The 16,220-nt window shown below is 51.5% G+C and overlaps 1 protein-coding gene across 3 annotated transcripts; it reads right to left on the minus strand.

The window, feature by feature from the left end:
* Positions 1-67: 67 nt before the first annotated feature.
* LOC102947903 (butyrophilin subfamily 1 member A1) lies at positions 68-12,717 on the minus strand. Of its 3 annotated transcripts, none has more exons than XM_037913565.2 (9): positions 12,525-12,717; positions 11,241-11,323; positions 10,875-11,132; positions 9,229-9,570; positions 8,185-8,466; positions 7,654-7,767; positions 6,600-6,620; positions 4,138-4,161; positions 68-2,533 (listed from the first exon to the last, which is right to left on the minus strand). In XM_037913565.2, exons 3-9 carry the CDS (start codon positions 10,996-10,998, stop codon positions 1,896-1,898), a joined length of 1,545 nt encoding a protein of 514 aa, XP_037769493.1. In that variant the 5' UTR covers positions 10,999-11,132; positions 11,241-11,323; positions 12,525-12,717; the 3' UTR covers positions 68-1,895. The 3 variants fall into 3 exon arrangements, with proteins under 3 accessions (XP_037769493.1, XP_027680472.2, XP_027680475.2); XM_027824671.3 differs by lacking the exon at positions 12,525-12,717 and adding an exon at positions 11,771-12,012; XM_027824674.3 differs by lacking the exons at positions 7,654-7,767; positions 12,525-12,717 and adding an exon at positions 11,771-12,012.
* Between the last annotated feature and the right edge of the window lie 3,503 nt (positions 12,718-16,220).

Below are 16,220 nucleotides of genomic sequence, written 5' to 3' on the forward strand. Positions count from 1 at the left end.
ATGGTCCCTTCTGACCTTAATATCTATGAATCTATGAAAAGGAAAAAGATATAGATGAGAGCTAGAATTGGTTAAATGGAATCAATTATATACAGTAATGGCAAAGTTCTCGGTTCAGGCTTGTACCAGTTATGGAACAAACTGCAGGTTCAAATCAAGTCTTTGGAGTACATCCACAGTGGGAATGGGTCATTCAGTCCTTTGTTCAGAGCTTCAGTTTGTAGCAAAGTCCTTCCAGAAGTAAGAAGCAGGATTGAAGACAAGATGGAGGAGATGCATCAGCCTTTTTATAGTCTCTTGTCATGTGGTCTCTGCTTTCTTTGTCCCAAAGACAAGCTACCCAGCACATGGCATAGAAAAACCTTAGTGTTCTGTCCATAGGCAGGTGCCTGAATACCTTGCTGAGTCTCAAGGAGTATGTGCCTTCTCTCAATGCGTCTATTTTACAGCTGATGGTCCTTAATGGGCCATCAATCAGGCTAGGCAGTGCTGACACCAAATTGTCTGGGGTGTCCCCCAGAAGCATAGCATAAGTTTAAACTACAGAAAGTATAGAGCCAATACTTATAACTTTAAATACAAAAATGATACATGCATATAGACAGCATAATCGTAACCAGCAAACCATAACCTTGTCTTAGACACCTTATTTGACCCCCTTTATACAAGATTTTGTGCCACTTCAGGACCTTGGTTGCAACAATGATCTATATGGTGCCAGTTCAGATTAATAACGTCACAACCAGGGCCATGGGGTACGTTTGGGGCTGCCTCACTCCAGTGTGTGGGTTTCCTGTTGACTCAGAGTAGGCCCCCCTTTGGAGGCCAGGTGAACTGCCAGCTGTGCCCCATGGGGAGAGACAGGAGCAGTGGCTGGGTGCTGCGGGGAGAGGCCACTGCTTTCCAGGAGGGGAGATTGAGGGTAACGGGGCAGGGGGCCTCCCCGGCGGGGCCATGACTCAAGCTGTTCAGGCGTGGACAAACCTTCACATTGTGCTTCTCCCCACCCACCACCACCACCACGAACATATACAATTTTGGGGGGACAATTAAAAATCAGCCCCCCCAAAGCCCCAGCCCGTGCTATCACAGCTGCCCAGGAGGTTTCCTCACAAATGTCTCAGGTTCTCTGCATAATCAGGGGAATTGCGTGGGCACCCAGCTGTGCATGCTGACTGGGCTTGCGGTTAAGGCATTGGATCGGGACTCAGTAAACATGGGGACAGTTCCCAGCTCTGCCCCGATCTGGGTCACCATGTGTCTGTGCAGAGCCCATCACAATGGGGCCCTGATCTCAGATGGGAACTTCCCATGCTAAGAAAGAATGAGCTGTGTATCTCAATGTTAATTTCAAAGTTAAATACCCTTTATGTAGACTTAGGTTGGTTCCGGAGAAAAATGAAACAAGTTTACAAATAAAGTTTGCTGTTTAAACATTTAAGCTTTGGAGTTTTTCCGGCTGATAACACTGAGTAATAGCTGCATCTCCACAGGAAAGTCTGATTGTGCCTGGTTCCCTGACTGTAGCCAAAATTGGTTCAAATACTGCAATAAAATATGCTTTTTAAAAAATAGGTAAGTTCTAAGCCCTCAGTAAAATAGGTTCGTTTCAGTAATAACTACTTTGGGCAGATGTTTTAAGGCACAATACAAAAGTCAGAGGATCACCAACCGCCAAAAGCAGGCACGATCTAACTCTGTTCAGCATTGCCATGTATATTAAACCAAGCAGCTATTTGAAAGCAAGGAAATCCCTGGGAAAACATCCATAACACTGTCCCTTTGCAAGGAAATTCCTGGTTAAAAACCCTTAACTCTGCCCCTTTGAAGACAAAGGAATTTAACACCCTTAATTTTGCCCGTTTGAACACAAGGGAATTCCCAGCCAAAAATCCTTAACTCTGCCCTGGCATGATCAGAAGTTCTATAAGACTGCCCTGTCTTTTCCCCATTTTGGGTGTTACTGTACGTGTTGTCCTGTCCATCTCCACGGTCTTTCTGTGCCCTGGAGGCAGTATGGTGAGCTGCGTCCCAGAGGTCCAGAGCAAGAAGAAGGGGAAGAGAGGTTCCCGGGAACAGCCAGTGAAGGTGAAGATGTGCGCCATGCCCTCAGCGTTGTAGAAGGCCAGGCTTGCCTGCTCGCAGTCCAGGTGCACCCGGACCATCCTGGGTGCTGACTCCAGCTGCAGCGGTGTCTCAGGGCAGGTGAGAGCACTCCACTCCCCCTCCTGGCACTGCAGGGCCCAGACCCCCACATCCGGGGACAGCTGAAACGCCCCCATGCTCTCCATGGAGCCCTGGGCTGCCCCGATGGCCCAGTCTCCCCACTCGCCCACCTCCACGTCCCAGTAGTGTTGCCTGGCTGCAAAGCACTGGGAGGCCAGGACGCAGGGGAGGGGGTCGAATCTCCGGTCACTCTTGGGGACGTCTTGCCAGAGGATGCCACACGTCACACTCCTGCCATCTGCCGAGAGCACCAGGAAGGGGTTGGCAGTGCTCTGGTCCAGCGTCACCTCTGCTGCCGAAAGGGACACTACGGGCAGATGGATACAGGTGCTAAGGCAAGACACTGCAGTACCGCCTCTCTGCTCAGCTCCTCAAGTCTCTCGCTATGGGGCCTAGTGGGTAGAGCACTAGGATACCTGGGTTCTATTCCCAGCTCAGGCCTGCTGGCTGACCTGGAGCCAGTCACTTCCCTTCCCTCCCCCTCGTTTTCCCCAGCTGTAAAATGGAGCTAAGCATGATTATTACCAAGAGCCTTTGGATCTTTTTCTGACCCAAGTAGTCAACCTCTTTCGGGAGGACCCCTGAACGGGACACAGGATCCACCAGGGCTGGTGGGAAATTTTCCATGGGAACAGTTTTTGGCTGGAAAAATTGGGCAACAGGGGATGGATCACTTGATGATCACCTGTTCTGTTCATTCCCTCTGGGGCACTTGGCATTGGCCACCGTCAGAAGACAGGATACTGGGCTAGACAGACCTTTGCTCTGACCCAGTATAAACCATTCTTATGTTCTAAAACTCTATGCCTGCTTTCTGTGGACAGAGTGGATGTTTTGTTGAAAAAACAGATGCTCCAAAACTAAAATATTTTGGCCAAAAAAACAGACAACGTTCATCCCAAATCCAGAACGTTTTGGCCTCAAAACCAGTGTTTGCCCAAAATATTTTGGCCCCAAACCAGATCATTTTAATCTAAAATGCAGAATACTTTGGTCAGAAGCCAAATAATTTTCATCCAAAAACCAAACTAGGGTGATTTTCAGCTAGAATGTTTCAGGTTTGGAAGTTTTGATGGAGAGTCGGAATTATCCACAGAAAGTACAAACAAAAATGAAAAAAAGAGAAAAATCTTTCTTCTTGGATTTTTCCATGGGAACAGACCCCTTTTTTCCACCCAGCCCTGTGCCCAGGAAGGATCTCACCAGGGCCATCTACAGAGGTCACTGCATCTCCATGCCCTTGCTGGGGAAAGCTGAAGGATATCGCAGTGGTGTCCTGTGCTTTATATTACCCAGCGTCTGAGTGCGGCTAGCAGAGCTCCCGAGGCACTTGTCCCCTGGTCTCCAGGCAGCCTGTGAGCACAGCCAATCCACCGCAGGGCCGCCTGATCACCCGTGGATGGCAGCCCGCCAGCAACATCGGATCTCAGGCTGCTCAACCCATGCGTCCCCAGCTGCGATCTCTCCTGGGCCAGACCTGCTCCCAGCCTTGCCCACTGTCCTGCCCAGTCTGCTCCATTCCTGACCCTTGGCCCTGCCTCTGGCTCTGACCATCAGCACTGTTTCTAGCCACTGACTCCAGCTCCAGCCACAAGGCCTGGCTGCCCATGTCCTAGTTCGTAACCACCGTCCTCATGGTCCTAGCCTGGGAAGCCATTGTCTAAACTCAGCCGGGAATCTCAGATTCAAGCTTTTAGTGTAATGACTGTGGTCAAGTCTTTTAGGCCCAGCTCCTCAAAGGTACTTAGGCACCAAAGGGAGTTAGGCACGTTCGAGGATCTGTTCCTTTGAGCCCTACCTCTGGCCTGTGATAGTCAATACATGGAAGACAGGGAGGGGGCTCAGAGACAGCAGGAGTCAAAACCATGTGAGTACCGGAGATAAGTAGAAAACTTTTTTTTTTTTTTTTACCTTTATCAAGAAATTGTCTCCATTCTGCAATGATAAAAAAGGAGGTCACAATTAGCTGGGGAAGCAGTGAGAGCAGATGAAACAAATCCCATCCAAACTTTTGGGTTTTTGAAACAAAACTCCACCATTTTGTGGGGAGGGATAGCTCAGTGGTTTGAGCATTAGCCTGCTAAACCCAGGGTTGTGAGTTCAATCCTTGACAGTGCCATTTAGGGATCTGGGGAAAAAATTGGGGATTGGTCCTGCTTTGAGCAGGGGGTTAGACTAGATGATCTCCTGAGGTCCCTTCCAACTCTGATATTCTATGATTCTCCCCAATGACAGTTTTCACTTTGTTCAAAATTCTCCATATTTTTTAAACACAAAACCACAGTTTTTTAAAGTAAAGAAACAGTTTTGGTTTGCAAATATTTTCAGTAGTTCGCTAAAAAAAACACTAGGAAAATTTCTATGAAAAGTTTTAAAAAAATCTTTTGAAACTTTACTGAGGGAAATTCATTCCCATTTGCTCAGCAGCCCTATACTGAACCACAGCTCGCACACTCATTGGGCTGGAGTCTGATTCCAGCAATCGGAGAAAACTGGGAGCAAGGAGGCCAGACCCCCAGCTGGTGTCAATCGACTGTAGCTCCATTTGGATGAACATAATCACAGCAATTGACCGCAGCTGTGGGTTTGAACCTCACCTCAGTCCCCAGAAAAATCATGGAGCATGTCCTCAAGGAATCAATTCTGAAGCACTTAGACGAGAGGAAAGTGATCAGGAACAGTCAGCATGGATTCACCAAGGGCAAGTCATGCCTGACTAATCTAATTGCCTTCTGTGATGAGATAACTGGTTCTGTGGATGAAGGGAAAGCAGTGGACGTGTTATTCCTCGACTTTAGCAAAGCTTTTGATACGGTCTCCCACAGTATTCTTGTCAGCAAGTTAAAGAAGTATGGGCTGGATGGATGCACTATAAGGTGGCTAGAAAGTTGGCTAGATTGTCGGGCTCAACGGGTAGTGATCAATGGCTCCATGTCTAGTTGGCAGCCGGTATCAAGTGGAGTGCCCCAAGGGTCAGTCCTGGGGCCGGTTTTGTTCAATATCTTCATTAATGATCTGGAGGATGGTGTGGATTGCACCCTCAGCAAGTTTGCAGATGACACTAAACTGGGAGGAGTGGTAGATACGCTGGAGGGTAGGGATAGGATACAGAGGGACCTAGACAAATTGGAGGATTGGGCCAAAAGAAATCTGATGAGGTTCAACAAGGACAAGTGCAGAGTCCTGCACTTAGGACGGAAGAATCCAATGCACCGCTACAGACTAGGGACCGAATGGCTAGGCAGCAGTTCTGCAGAGAAGGACCTAGGGGTGACAGTGGACGAGAAGCTGGATATGAGTCAACAGTGTGCCCTTGTTGCCAAGAAGGCCAGTGGCATTTTGGGGTGTATAAGTAGGGGCATTGCCAGCAGATCGAGGGATGTGATTGTTCCCCTCTATTCGACATTGGTGAGACCTTATCTGGAGTACTGTGTCCAGTTTTGGGACCCACACTACAAGAAAGACATGGAAAATCTGGAAAGAGTCCAGTGGAGGGCAACAAAAATGATTAGGGGACTGGAACACATGACTTATGAGGAGAGGCTGAGGGAACTGGGATTGTTTAGTCTACCGTAGAGAAGAATGAGGGGGGATTTGATAGCTGCTTTTAACTACCTGAAAGGTGGATCCAAAGAGGATGGATCTAGACTATTCTCAGTGATAGCAGGTGACAGGACAAGGAGTAATGGTCTCAAGTGGCAGTGGGGGAGATTTAGGTTGGATATTAGGAAAAACTTTTTCACTAAGAGGCTGGTGAAAGACTGGAATGCGTTACCTAGGGAGGTGGTGGAATCCCCTTCCTTAGAAGTTTTTAAGGTCAGGCTTGACAAAGCCCTGGCTGGGATGATTTAGTTAGGGATTAGTCCTGCTCTGGGCAGGGGGTTGAACTAGATGACCTCCAGAGGTCCCTTCCAACTCTGATATTCTATGATCCCACGGTGGGTGCCACCCCCTGCAGATCTCTCTCCCATCTCTCCCCACCTCAGCTGACCCTGACCCTAGGCAGCATCTTTGCTTTCCCCACTCCAGCCTCTGAAGCATCTCTGATCCTTCACCCTCTTCCGGGTCCCTCAGCCTCCTTCCTGGCTATGTGGGTGTGTGCGCAAAACCTGGCACAACGTGGCTCTGATCTCGGTCATCGTGTGTCTGTGCAGAGCCTGTCATGATGGGGCCCTGATCTTGGTCACCATGTGTCTGTGCAGCGCCTGGCACAACAGGGCCCTGATCTTAGTCACTGTGTCTGTGCAGCGCCCAGCACAACGGGGTCCTGATCTTGGGTGGGATCTCTCGGTTCTGCCCTGATACACTATTACGCGATGGGTGCTGAGGCGATGTTATAGAGACACGAGTTACCATGTGCTGGAAATACTCACCACGCTCTTTGGACACCTCCCCTGGAAGAGAAAGCAACAGGTGAGGCTGTGAACAGGAGCGACACTCAAGGGGGATTTCCTGCGCCCTGTGTGGCTCATCTCTATCGTCCCACTACGGCTGTTTCTCCCTCACCTCCCACTGAGCACATATGCCATTCCCATCCCATTCCCACCTCCTGGGATAGACCGAGGGGCGCCTGTGGCTCTGGGGGAACGTATGTGCGTCCTAGAGGGGGCAGCTAGGGAGAATCCATTGGCCCAGCCCCCAGTGGGTGTCCATTTGCACCCTCTAGGAATGAATTCTTAGCCCGGTCTGTGCTCCCGGAAACCCTCCAGAAAGTGCCTCATTGCCAGGAGGTCATATAGGCCGAGCAAGCCTGAGAGAGACACGTGACTGGCCAGGGAGAGTGCAGGGACTGGCATGCCTGATGGCCAGTTTCCCTGGGATCCGTGGTGCTGGACAGGGCTTAGGCACAATCATTTGGGCTTATCTCTCTCCTTCCTCTCAGCTTTCCCCCGATTAAGCCAAAGAGGCAGCATGGGCCGATGGTTAGAGCACTGAACAGGCCATTAGAAGTGCTGATTTCGGTTCCTGGATTTGCTGCTGAACTGCTTGGAGAGCTTGGGAAAGACACTGCTCTCTGCCTCAGTTTCCCCTCACACCCTTTGTTTATTTTGACTCTTTATTTTATTTTGCTCTGTAGGGGAGGGAGACCGTCACCGTGTGTCTTTGCAGTGCCTGGCCTGACAGGGCCCTGATCGCAGTCACCGTGTGTCTGTGAAGCACCAGGCATGACGGGGCTCTGATCTCAGTCATTGTGTGTCTGTGCTGCGCCCAGCACAATGGGGCCCTGATCTTGGTCACTGTGTGTCTGTGCAGCGCCCAGCGCAACGGGACCCTGATCTTGTTTGCACAGGGATGACTTCCACCTTCCAGGAAAGAAGTAGTTTGTATGGAATTTTCTGTCTGTAACCCACACATTCCCTTAGAAAAAAGTATTGGCCACTCTGTGAAACATATTCCCTACTGCACTGCCTGGAGTGAGATTGTTACCTTTGAGTACCTGGAGCTTTCGAAAGAGATAAACAGCCAAGGGCACGAGGAAGAGACATATTGGTAGAAAGATGAGAAAGGCCCACATTTCCGGGGCATGCCTGGGGAAGAGCCCTGAGGGAGAACACACATTGCAACTTCTCAGAGGAGCAGCAAGAGCACTCCTAAGCACTTTGCTGGGAAAGGCGAAGTCAGTGGAGGTACTGAGGGCTGAGAGCCAGATTTTGAGCTCAGCTCCCGTGGGCTAATCTGGAGTCACCCCCCAAATGCACTGGGGGCAGGGCCAGATTCTGATCTCAGCTTGCCTTGAGTCAGTCTGGAGTCACTCCCCAACTGCAATGAGGACAGGGCTGGATTCTGATCTCAGCTCCACTGGGGTTCATCCAGAGTCACCCCTGCCTGCACTGGGGGCAGGGCTGGATTCTGATCTCAGCTTCCCTGGGGTCCATCCAGAGTCACCCCCTGTCTGCAATGAGGCCAAGCCATGTGGATAAGCATCAGGGAGGAACCTGAGGTGTGCGGGCAGCCCACCTGTGATACGAATAGTCGTCTCTCTCTCTGGGCTGGAGAAGCCGGCTTTGATGGTGCAGGTCAGTGCTGGGTCCGAGCTCTCAGTCACCACCAAGGAGCTGGAGACGTTGAATAGGCCGTTGTCACTGCACGGTTTCTGTTCAGACCTGGGGCTCAGGGTCTCCCCACGGCCATTCCTCCAGAGCACGTGGGGCTCCGGGTACCACCCCGCAGAGAGACACAAGACCCACACCCCCCAGTCCTTGTACCCAGCCATGTGCAGGACAGGGTCTGAGCCAGAGCCTGGGGGATGGAGAATCAGAAGCAAAAAGTTAACACGGTAAGAATGATTAACACATCTGTGATAGCAGTGATCTCAAAGCACTTTACAAAGCCAGGGATATGCCCCATTGACGCCAATGGAGCTGCGACCCATTGACCCCAGCTGGGGATCTATCCCCATTGACTCTCCTGGAGCTACAGCCCATTGACCCCAGCTGAGATCTGGCCCCATTGACTCCAGTGGAGCTATGGATGATTGACACCAACTGGGAATCTGGCCCATTGACTCTCATGGAGCTATGGTCCATTGACCTGAGCTGCAGATCTGGCCCCACTGATTCCAGTGGAGCTACGGACAATTGACACCAGCTTTGGATCTGGCCCCACTGACTCTAATGGAGCTACAGCCCTCTGACACCGGCTGGGGATCTGGCCCCATTGACTCCAGTGGAGCTACGGCCAACTGACCCCAGATGGGGATCTGGCCCCATTGCCTCCAATGGAGCTACGTACACCGGCTGGGGGTCTGCCCCCCACACTTTTAAGCCTTTGATTCTGGGAATGGCAATTCTAAAGGCTGCACTCTGGGGAGGCATCCCAGGGAATTTTAATGGGAGCTGGGTACCCAAATCCCCAGGCCAACTGTGGAAATCTCCGCTTCTGAATCTGCAGGTGAAATGCAGCAGGAAGTGCACGGGTCCGAGGACGTGTCACAATCCCCCATTGCACTGCGACGCCTAGTGTTCCCATGGGAGCGAGCCGCACGCAGTCGGAGCTGCTCACCCGTCACGCTGAGCTCCAGCAGGGCCGTGCTGTAGTGACTGGGTGACTGGACCTCGCACAAGTGCTGCCCTTCGTCTGATGGCTGGACGTCCTGGATCCTCAGGGAGACATTCCCATGGGCCAGGCCCTGGGTGATGAGCTCCGTCCTGCCCTGGTAACCCGTGCCCTGCACCTCGCTCCTGTTCGGCCAGTAGACGTGGACGTCCTGGCCCAACTGGGGCCGGCTCCATTTCACCTGCATGGCCTGGGCGCTGAGCGCGGGGGAGAGGTGGCAGGGCAGCAGCACAGTGCCCCCCAGTGGGGCGGAGATGGGGCTGGCGGGACCCAGCACATGGAATGATTCTGGGGGAGAAACAGTGTCTGGTCAGAGAGCATGGGAGGGGGAGGGGGCTGATGGTCAGTGAGTCCCCACCAAGGGGTGACTGGCTTGACGGGCTCAGTTCCCAGCTCTGCCACCAACCCCTGGTGTATCTGCAGGCCAGTCACCCCATTCCTCTCTGCCTCAACGCCCTTGCTGGGAAATGGGGATAACGATCCAGGCGTTTTTAGAGGCACTGTGGCCAAGTTGCTAGAGTGCTGGCCTGGGAGGCAGGAGTCCTGGGTTCATTCCTGGCTCTGCACTGGCCTGCTGAGTGAATGTGGGCAAGGAACTTCCCTGTCCATGCCTCGGTTTCCCCAGGTGTACTGTGTGGATAATGATACTGGTCTCTTCTGCAAGACACCCTGAGATCTACTGATGTAAAGTGCTAGATAAGAACTAGATGTTATTATTAGAGCATTTGCTCTTTGGGGCAGGGCATTGTGTGTCTGTGCAGCAACGGGATCCTGATCTCGATCACTGTGTGTCTGTGCCTCGCCCAGTGCGATGGGGCCCTGATCTCGGTCACTGTGTATCTGTGCCGTGCCAGACACTATGGCATCTCTAGGTGCTACTGTAACAGAAATTACCTCCAATGACACGACATCAAAAGAACACTAGGTAGCTAATCAAGCATTCAAAAGTCAGGAGCTGTCAGATTTCTGGAGGCTTGAACAACCTCAACTCTGCTCCCCTTTTGGGCGTATCCTATGTGCTGAAGAAGTGTAAAACCAGCATGTAAGTGTGTTATTACAGACCAACCCCAGAAAGAGGAGGTCTAGCTACAGCTGTGATGTGAAATAGATTTAACTGGACCTGCGGGTGTGTGTTTGCATGTGTTCATGCTCTTAAACCAATTTAAACTTGGCTCTTAGCCACGTAGCTCACACTCATCAATTTCCAGGCCTGAGGCCAACTGGGAGAACTAGTGGGAAGCCACCAGAGAGTTGCCCATACTGGTGATAGGGCCAGTTAAACTAGAAAGCTTTTAACCCATTTGCGTTGGTGAATCGGGTGTAGACGAGCCCCAGTAGAGGGTGGTGTTGTATCTCGGGGCGCTGCCCCCTGTTAACCAACAGGTCATCTTCTCTAGCACCCAACATCTTGTGAGGGTTCGAGCCACCCATGGCTCGGTGGGCACTGGCCACCCGAGTTGTTTTGTGCCCTGTGCTACCGATGGGATGTGGAACTAAGATGCAATAGTTGTGAAATTGCACAATTTGTTCTGGTTTGGAACAGATTGGATCACATCCTGACGGTGTCCCCTTTGCACACACGCCAATCTCACCTGGGGCTGCCATCCCAATGCCCAGGAGGAGGCAGAAGGCAACTGGTATGGCCTGATTGCAGCGTTGGGTGCTCTTCATCCTGTGGGCCTCTGGGAGATGTCTCCCGGCACCGCCACAGAACATTGGTCACCGTGCAGAGGGGGCATCGGGCTCCGGGCTCCTCATCCGCATGGGACGTGGGAAGGCTAAACACCCGTGAGCCCCCCAACAGGTCAGTTCTTCAACCAAAAGCTTTCTCCTTGAAACAACAGGGCCTCCTGCAAAATCAGCATTTTCTCCTAAGAAATTATTTTCGCTTTCCACAGGAAATAAAACTGTCAGCAGCAAAACCTGCAAGGAAAGAACCCCCTCCTCCCCACGTTTACCTGGCTTTTCCACAATGTGTTTTGCTTGGAAATGGCAGAAAAAAAGCCCAGCTTTTGGCTGCTTTTCAGACTTTTTCCCCTCCCTAGTACAGAAGGAAAGAAAGAAGAAATGTTCAAGTGAAAGTCACCCCGCACTGCATCCCAGCCATTAACTGTCTCCCTCTCTGAGCTGGAGGAAGTGACACACAGTAACATGGCGGTAAAAATAATTCAGCAGGAGAAAAACTAGTTAATTAACTCATTTAAACGTGGGGAAATGGAGAAATCGCCCTTTCCTCCCAGGGGCTGGTGAATAATGTATCAACAAAGCACAGCGGCTGGAACTGGGGGGGGGCTGCCGCACCCCCTGGCCCGAAGTGGTTTCTCAGGGTTTACAATTTGGTTCCATAGCTCTCAGCACCCCCACTGGACACACTGTTCCAGCGCCACTACAACAAATCGTTTCCTGTCGTTGTCCCCCGGAGCCCCCCATCTTTCTGGGCAGCGGTCCCCCCTTTCTTTGCCTGACAGAAGGGCTCCCGCAGTCCTACCGGCGGAGGGGGGGCTGGGAAGCAGGGGTGCCAGCTGTCCGGGTCGTCTCAGAAGCTCCCCTTTCTGGAAGCAGCTGGCCCAGGAAGTGTGTCCGGGTGCTCAGGGCCAGGGGGCGGTTTCATGGGGTCAGGAGCAGGCGGGATGTCCTGGGGTTTTGTGAACACGAGACCCGGACGGGAACCAGGCGGAGTATTTTGGAGACGGCCCCGACACCGCCCACTCCGCTGCAGGGCAAGGAAATTCCCCTCCCCCCCGGGGCGTTCGCAGCCTAGCCACTGAGCCCCGCCCCGGGACAGCCAGACAACGCATGGCTGGGGCTGGGCTGCACAGCCGGGCTGCACAGCCGGGCTGCACCCAGCGGACTCTGCCCCCTCCCTGCCCCCCAGCGGTGCCAACGCTGGGTTTCAAAACCAAGGGCCTGTTTTCTAGCCTCCTCCCCCCGCTAGGATTATGACCATTAATGAGAACACCGAGCAGCTGGGGCGCTGGGACTATGGGGGTGGGGGCGCTGAGAGCCAGAGAGCAAACTGTGAACCCTGTGTACGATGCAGCACTTTCCCCTTCCCCAGGGGCGTTTCTTGCTGCTTTCTGCAGCGCTCGGCAACTCCCGCTCTTCTTTTACAGAGATGACGAAATAAGGGGCGCCCCTTGTAATAAGGGACTGTTGGCAACCCTAGGTCAGACCCACAGTCTGGTACCGCCCCCCTTGCCACCCCACATTAGATCAGTGGGTCCAGCCAGCTGGTATCTCACCCTCCGCTTCCACAGAACAGATCAGTGGGTCCAGCTAGCCTGGTGTCTAGTTTCCAACAGTGCCAGCTGTGCAGTGGCAGGTGTAACAGTCCGGTGAGGGGGCTCTAGCAGGATAAACCACCCATGTGGGTTAATTCCTTCCTCGCTCCCCAGCATTAGACAGCGTCTCTGTCTGTGGCTCTCCCCCGCTGTTTGTTACAGCGCTGCTTTCCTCCCGCCTGGCTGTTCTCCTTATCCTTATCCATGCAACCATCCACTCCTCTCTCGGACCCGAGCCCTGCTAATCTCACAGTGACACGCGGTAGCAGGGAGTCCCACCGGCTAACCGTGCGTGACAGAGGGAAAAGTAAAGGAGTACTTATGGCACCTTAGAGACTAACCAATTTATTTGAGCATAAGCTTTCGTGAGCCACAGCTCACTTCATCGGATGCATAAAAGTGGAAAATGCAGTGAGGATGTTTTTATACACACAGATCATGAAAAAATGGGTGTTTATCACTTCAAAAGGTTTTCTCCCCCCACCCCACTCTCCTGCTGGTAATAGCTTATCTAAAGTGATCACTCTCCTTACAATGTGTATGATAATGAAGGTGGGCCATTTCCAGCACAAATCCAGGGTTTAACAAGAACGTCTGAGGAAGGGGGGGGGGGGGGAAGGGGGTAGGAAAAAACAAGGGGAAATAGGTTACCTTGCATAATGACTTAGCCACTCCCAGTCTCTATTCAAGCCTAAGTTAATTGTATCCAATTTGCAAATGAATTCCAATTCAGCAGTCTCTGGCTGGACTCTGGTTTTGAAGTTTTTCTGTTGTAATATCGCAACTTTCATGTCTGTAATCGCGTGACCAGAGAGATTCTCCGACTGGTTTATGAATGTTATAATTCTTGACATCTGATTTGTGTCCATTTATTCTTTTACGTAGAGACTGTCCAGTTTGACCAATGTACATGGCAGAGGGGCATTGCTGGCACATGATGCCATATATCACATTGGTAGATGTGCAGGTGAATGAGCTTCTGGTAGTGTGGCTGACGTTATTAGGCCCTGTGATGGTGTCCCCTGAATAGATATGTGGGCACAGTTGGCAACGGGCTTTGTTACAAGGATAGGTTCCTGGGTTAGTGGTTCTGTTGTGTGGTATGTAGTTGCTGGTGAGTATTTGCTTCAGGTTGGGGGGCTGTCTGTAGGCAAGGACTGGCCTGTCTCCCAAGATTTGTGAGAGTGATGGGTCATCCTTCAGGATAGGTTGTAGATCCTTGATAATGCGTTGGAGAGGTTTTAGTTGGGGGCTGAAGGTGATGGCTAGTGGTGTTCTGTTATTTTCTTTGTTGGGACTGTCCTGCAGTAGGTGACTTCTGGGTACTCTTCTGGCTCTGTCAATCTGTTTCTTCACTTCAGCAGGTGGGTATTGTAGTTGTAAGAATGCTTGATAGAGAACTTGTAGGTGTTTGTCTCTGTCTGAGGGGTTGGAGCAAATGCGGTTGTATCGTAGAGCTTGGCTGTAGACAATGGACCGTGTGGTGTGGTCTGGGTGAAAGCTGGAGGCATGTAGGTAGGAATAGCCGTCAGTAGGTTTCCGGTATAGGGTGGTGTTTATGTGACCATCGCTTATTAGCACTGTAGTGTCCAGGAAGTGGATCTCTTGTGTGGACTGGTCCAGGCTGAGCTTGATGGTGGGATGGAAATTGTTGAAATCATGGTGGAATTCCTCAAGGGCTTCTTTTCCATGGGTCCAGATGATGAAGATGTCATCAATATAGTGCAAGTAGAGTAGGGGTATTAGGGGACGAGAGCTGAGGAAGCGTTGTTCTAAGTCAGCCATAAAAATGTTGGCATACTGTGGGGCCATGCGGGTACCCATAGCAGTGCCGCTGATTTGAAGGTATACATTGTCTCCAAATGTGAAATAGTTATGGGTGAGGACAAAGTCACAAAGTTCAGCCACCAGGTTTGCCGTGACATTATCGGGGATAGTGTTCCTGATGGCTTGTAGTCCATCTTTGTGTGGAATGTTGGTGTAGAGGGCTTCTACATCCATAGTGGCCAGGATGGTATTTTCAGGAAGATCACCAATGGATTGTAGTTTCCTTAGGAAGTCAGTGGTGTCTCGAAGATAGCTGGGAGTGCTGGTAGTGTAGGGCCTGAGGAGGGAGTCTACATAGCCAGACAATCCTGCTGTTAGGGTGCCAATGCCTGAGATGATGGGGCGCCCAGGATTTCCAGGTTTATGGATCTTGGGTAGTAGATAGAATATCCCACGTCGGGGTTCCAGGGGTGTGTCTGTGCGGATTTGATCTTGTGGTTTTTCAGGGAGTATCTTGAGCAAATGCTGTAGTTTCTTTTGGTAACCCTCAGTGGGATCAGAGGGTAATGGCTTGTAGAAAGTGGTGTTGGAGAGCTGCCGAGTAGCCTCTTGTTCATATTCCGACCTATTCATGATGACAACAGCACCTCCTTTGTCAGCCTTTTTGATTATGATGTCAGAGTTGTTTCTGAGGCTGTGGATGGCATTGTGTTCTGCACGGCTGAGGTTGTGGGGCAAGTGATGCTGCTTTTCCATTATTTCAGCCCATGCACGTCGGTGGAAGCACTCTATGTAGAAGTCCAGTCTGTTGTTTCAACCTTCAGGAGGAGTCCACCCAGAATCCTTGTTTTTGTAGTGTTGGTAGGAAGGTGTCTGTGGATTAGTATGTTGTTCAGAGGAGTGTTGGAAATATTCCTTGAGTCGAGACGTCGAAAATAGGAGGGAAAAGTGAGAGCCAGCCACCCCATCTGCTCAGGCTGCATTTTGAATGTCTCCCCCTTCCATTTCCACCGACCCGTCTCCTGGCTGGGAGCAGCCAGTCTTGGGCATCACTCATTATCTTGGGGTCCTCTGGCGGGCCCAGGGAAAGGGGATTTCTGAGCACTCCCAAATTAGATGGGCAGATTGGAAGTATCAGGGCAGTGAATTCTCACACCCCTGGGGTGTGTAAATGGAGACTAGATCTTGTACTAGGTTTTAGCCCTGGGGCAATTCCTCTCCCCTCCGGGACCCCTGTCAATATCCTCAAGGCAGGTGCTATAGTGCTGGATGCATCTACCTCTCCCACTGTCCTGCAAAGCACCACCACACTCTCAGCTCCATTCCCTGTGGGCTGCCCCTGGAGCAGGGGCACGGGCAGCACTGCCCCCTTGGGATTGGATCCCGACGGCCCCTGCCCAGTAGAATTTTGAGCCTTTGCTGCAGCAATGGGCGTGGTATCTCGCTCTCTTGGTGGCAATCACCAAGGGCTATGGACTTTGTGCCAGGGCTGGGATGGTGGAGGGTTGTGGGAAGGAGACGGCTGCTAGCTAGCAAGCTCCAGCTCACTTACAGAGCAAGCTTGGAAGCTCTGATCAGAGGGATGCTGACTCCAGTGGAGTGACGCTGATTGTCCCCAGCTGTGGATCTGACCCCATTGACTCCAATGGTGCTATGGCCCATTGACCCCAGCTGGGGATCTGGCCCCATTGATTCCAATGGAGCTACGGCCCATTGATCAAAGTCTAAAATAGAGAAAGAACAAGTCAAAAGTTACTTAGACAAGTTAGATGCCTTCAAATCACCAGGGCCTGATGAAATGCATCCTAGAATATTCAAGGAGCTGACTGAGGCGATATCTGAGCCATTAGCAATTATCTTTGAAAAGTCATGGAAGATGGGAGACATTCC

Source organism: Chelonia mydas, chromosome 14 (genome assembly GCF_015237465.2).
Source record: "Chelonia mydas isolate rCheMyd1 chromosome 14, rCheMyd1.pri.v2, whole genome shotgun sequence".
Lineage (NCBI taxonomy): Eukaryota > Metazoa > Chordata > Testudines > Cheloniidae > Chelonia > Chelonia mydas.

Bases quoted from the DNA above. Each gene is read 5' to 3' on its own strand.
- LOC102947903 (XM_037913565.2), bottom strand. From the start codon at position 10,998: ATGTTCTGTGGCGGTGCCGGGAGACATCTCCCAGAGGCCCACAGGATG. The intron at 9,571-10,874 runs GTGAGATTGGCG...TTTCTCCCCCAG, and splicing joins CATTGGGATGGCAGCCCCAG to AATCATTCCATGTGCTGGGT. The intron at 6,621-7,653 runs GTAACAATCTCA...TTTCTCTTCCAG, and splicing joins AAAGCTCCAGGTACTCAAAG to GGGAGGTGTCCAAAGAGCGT.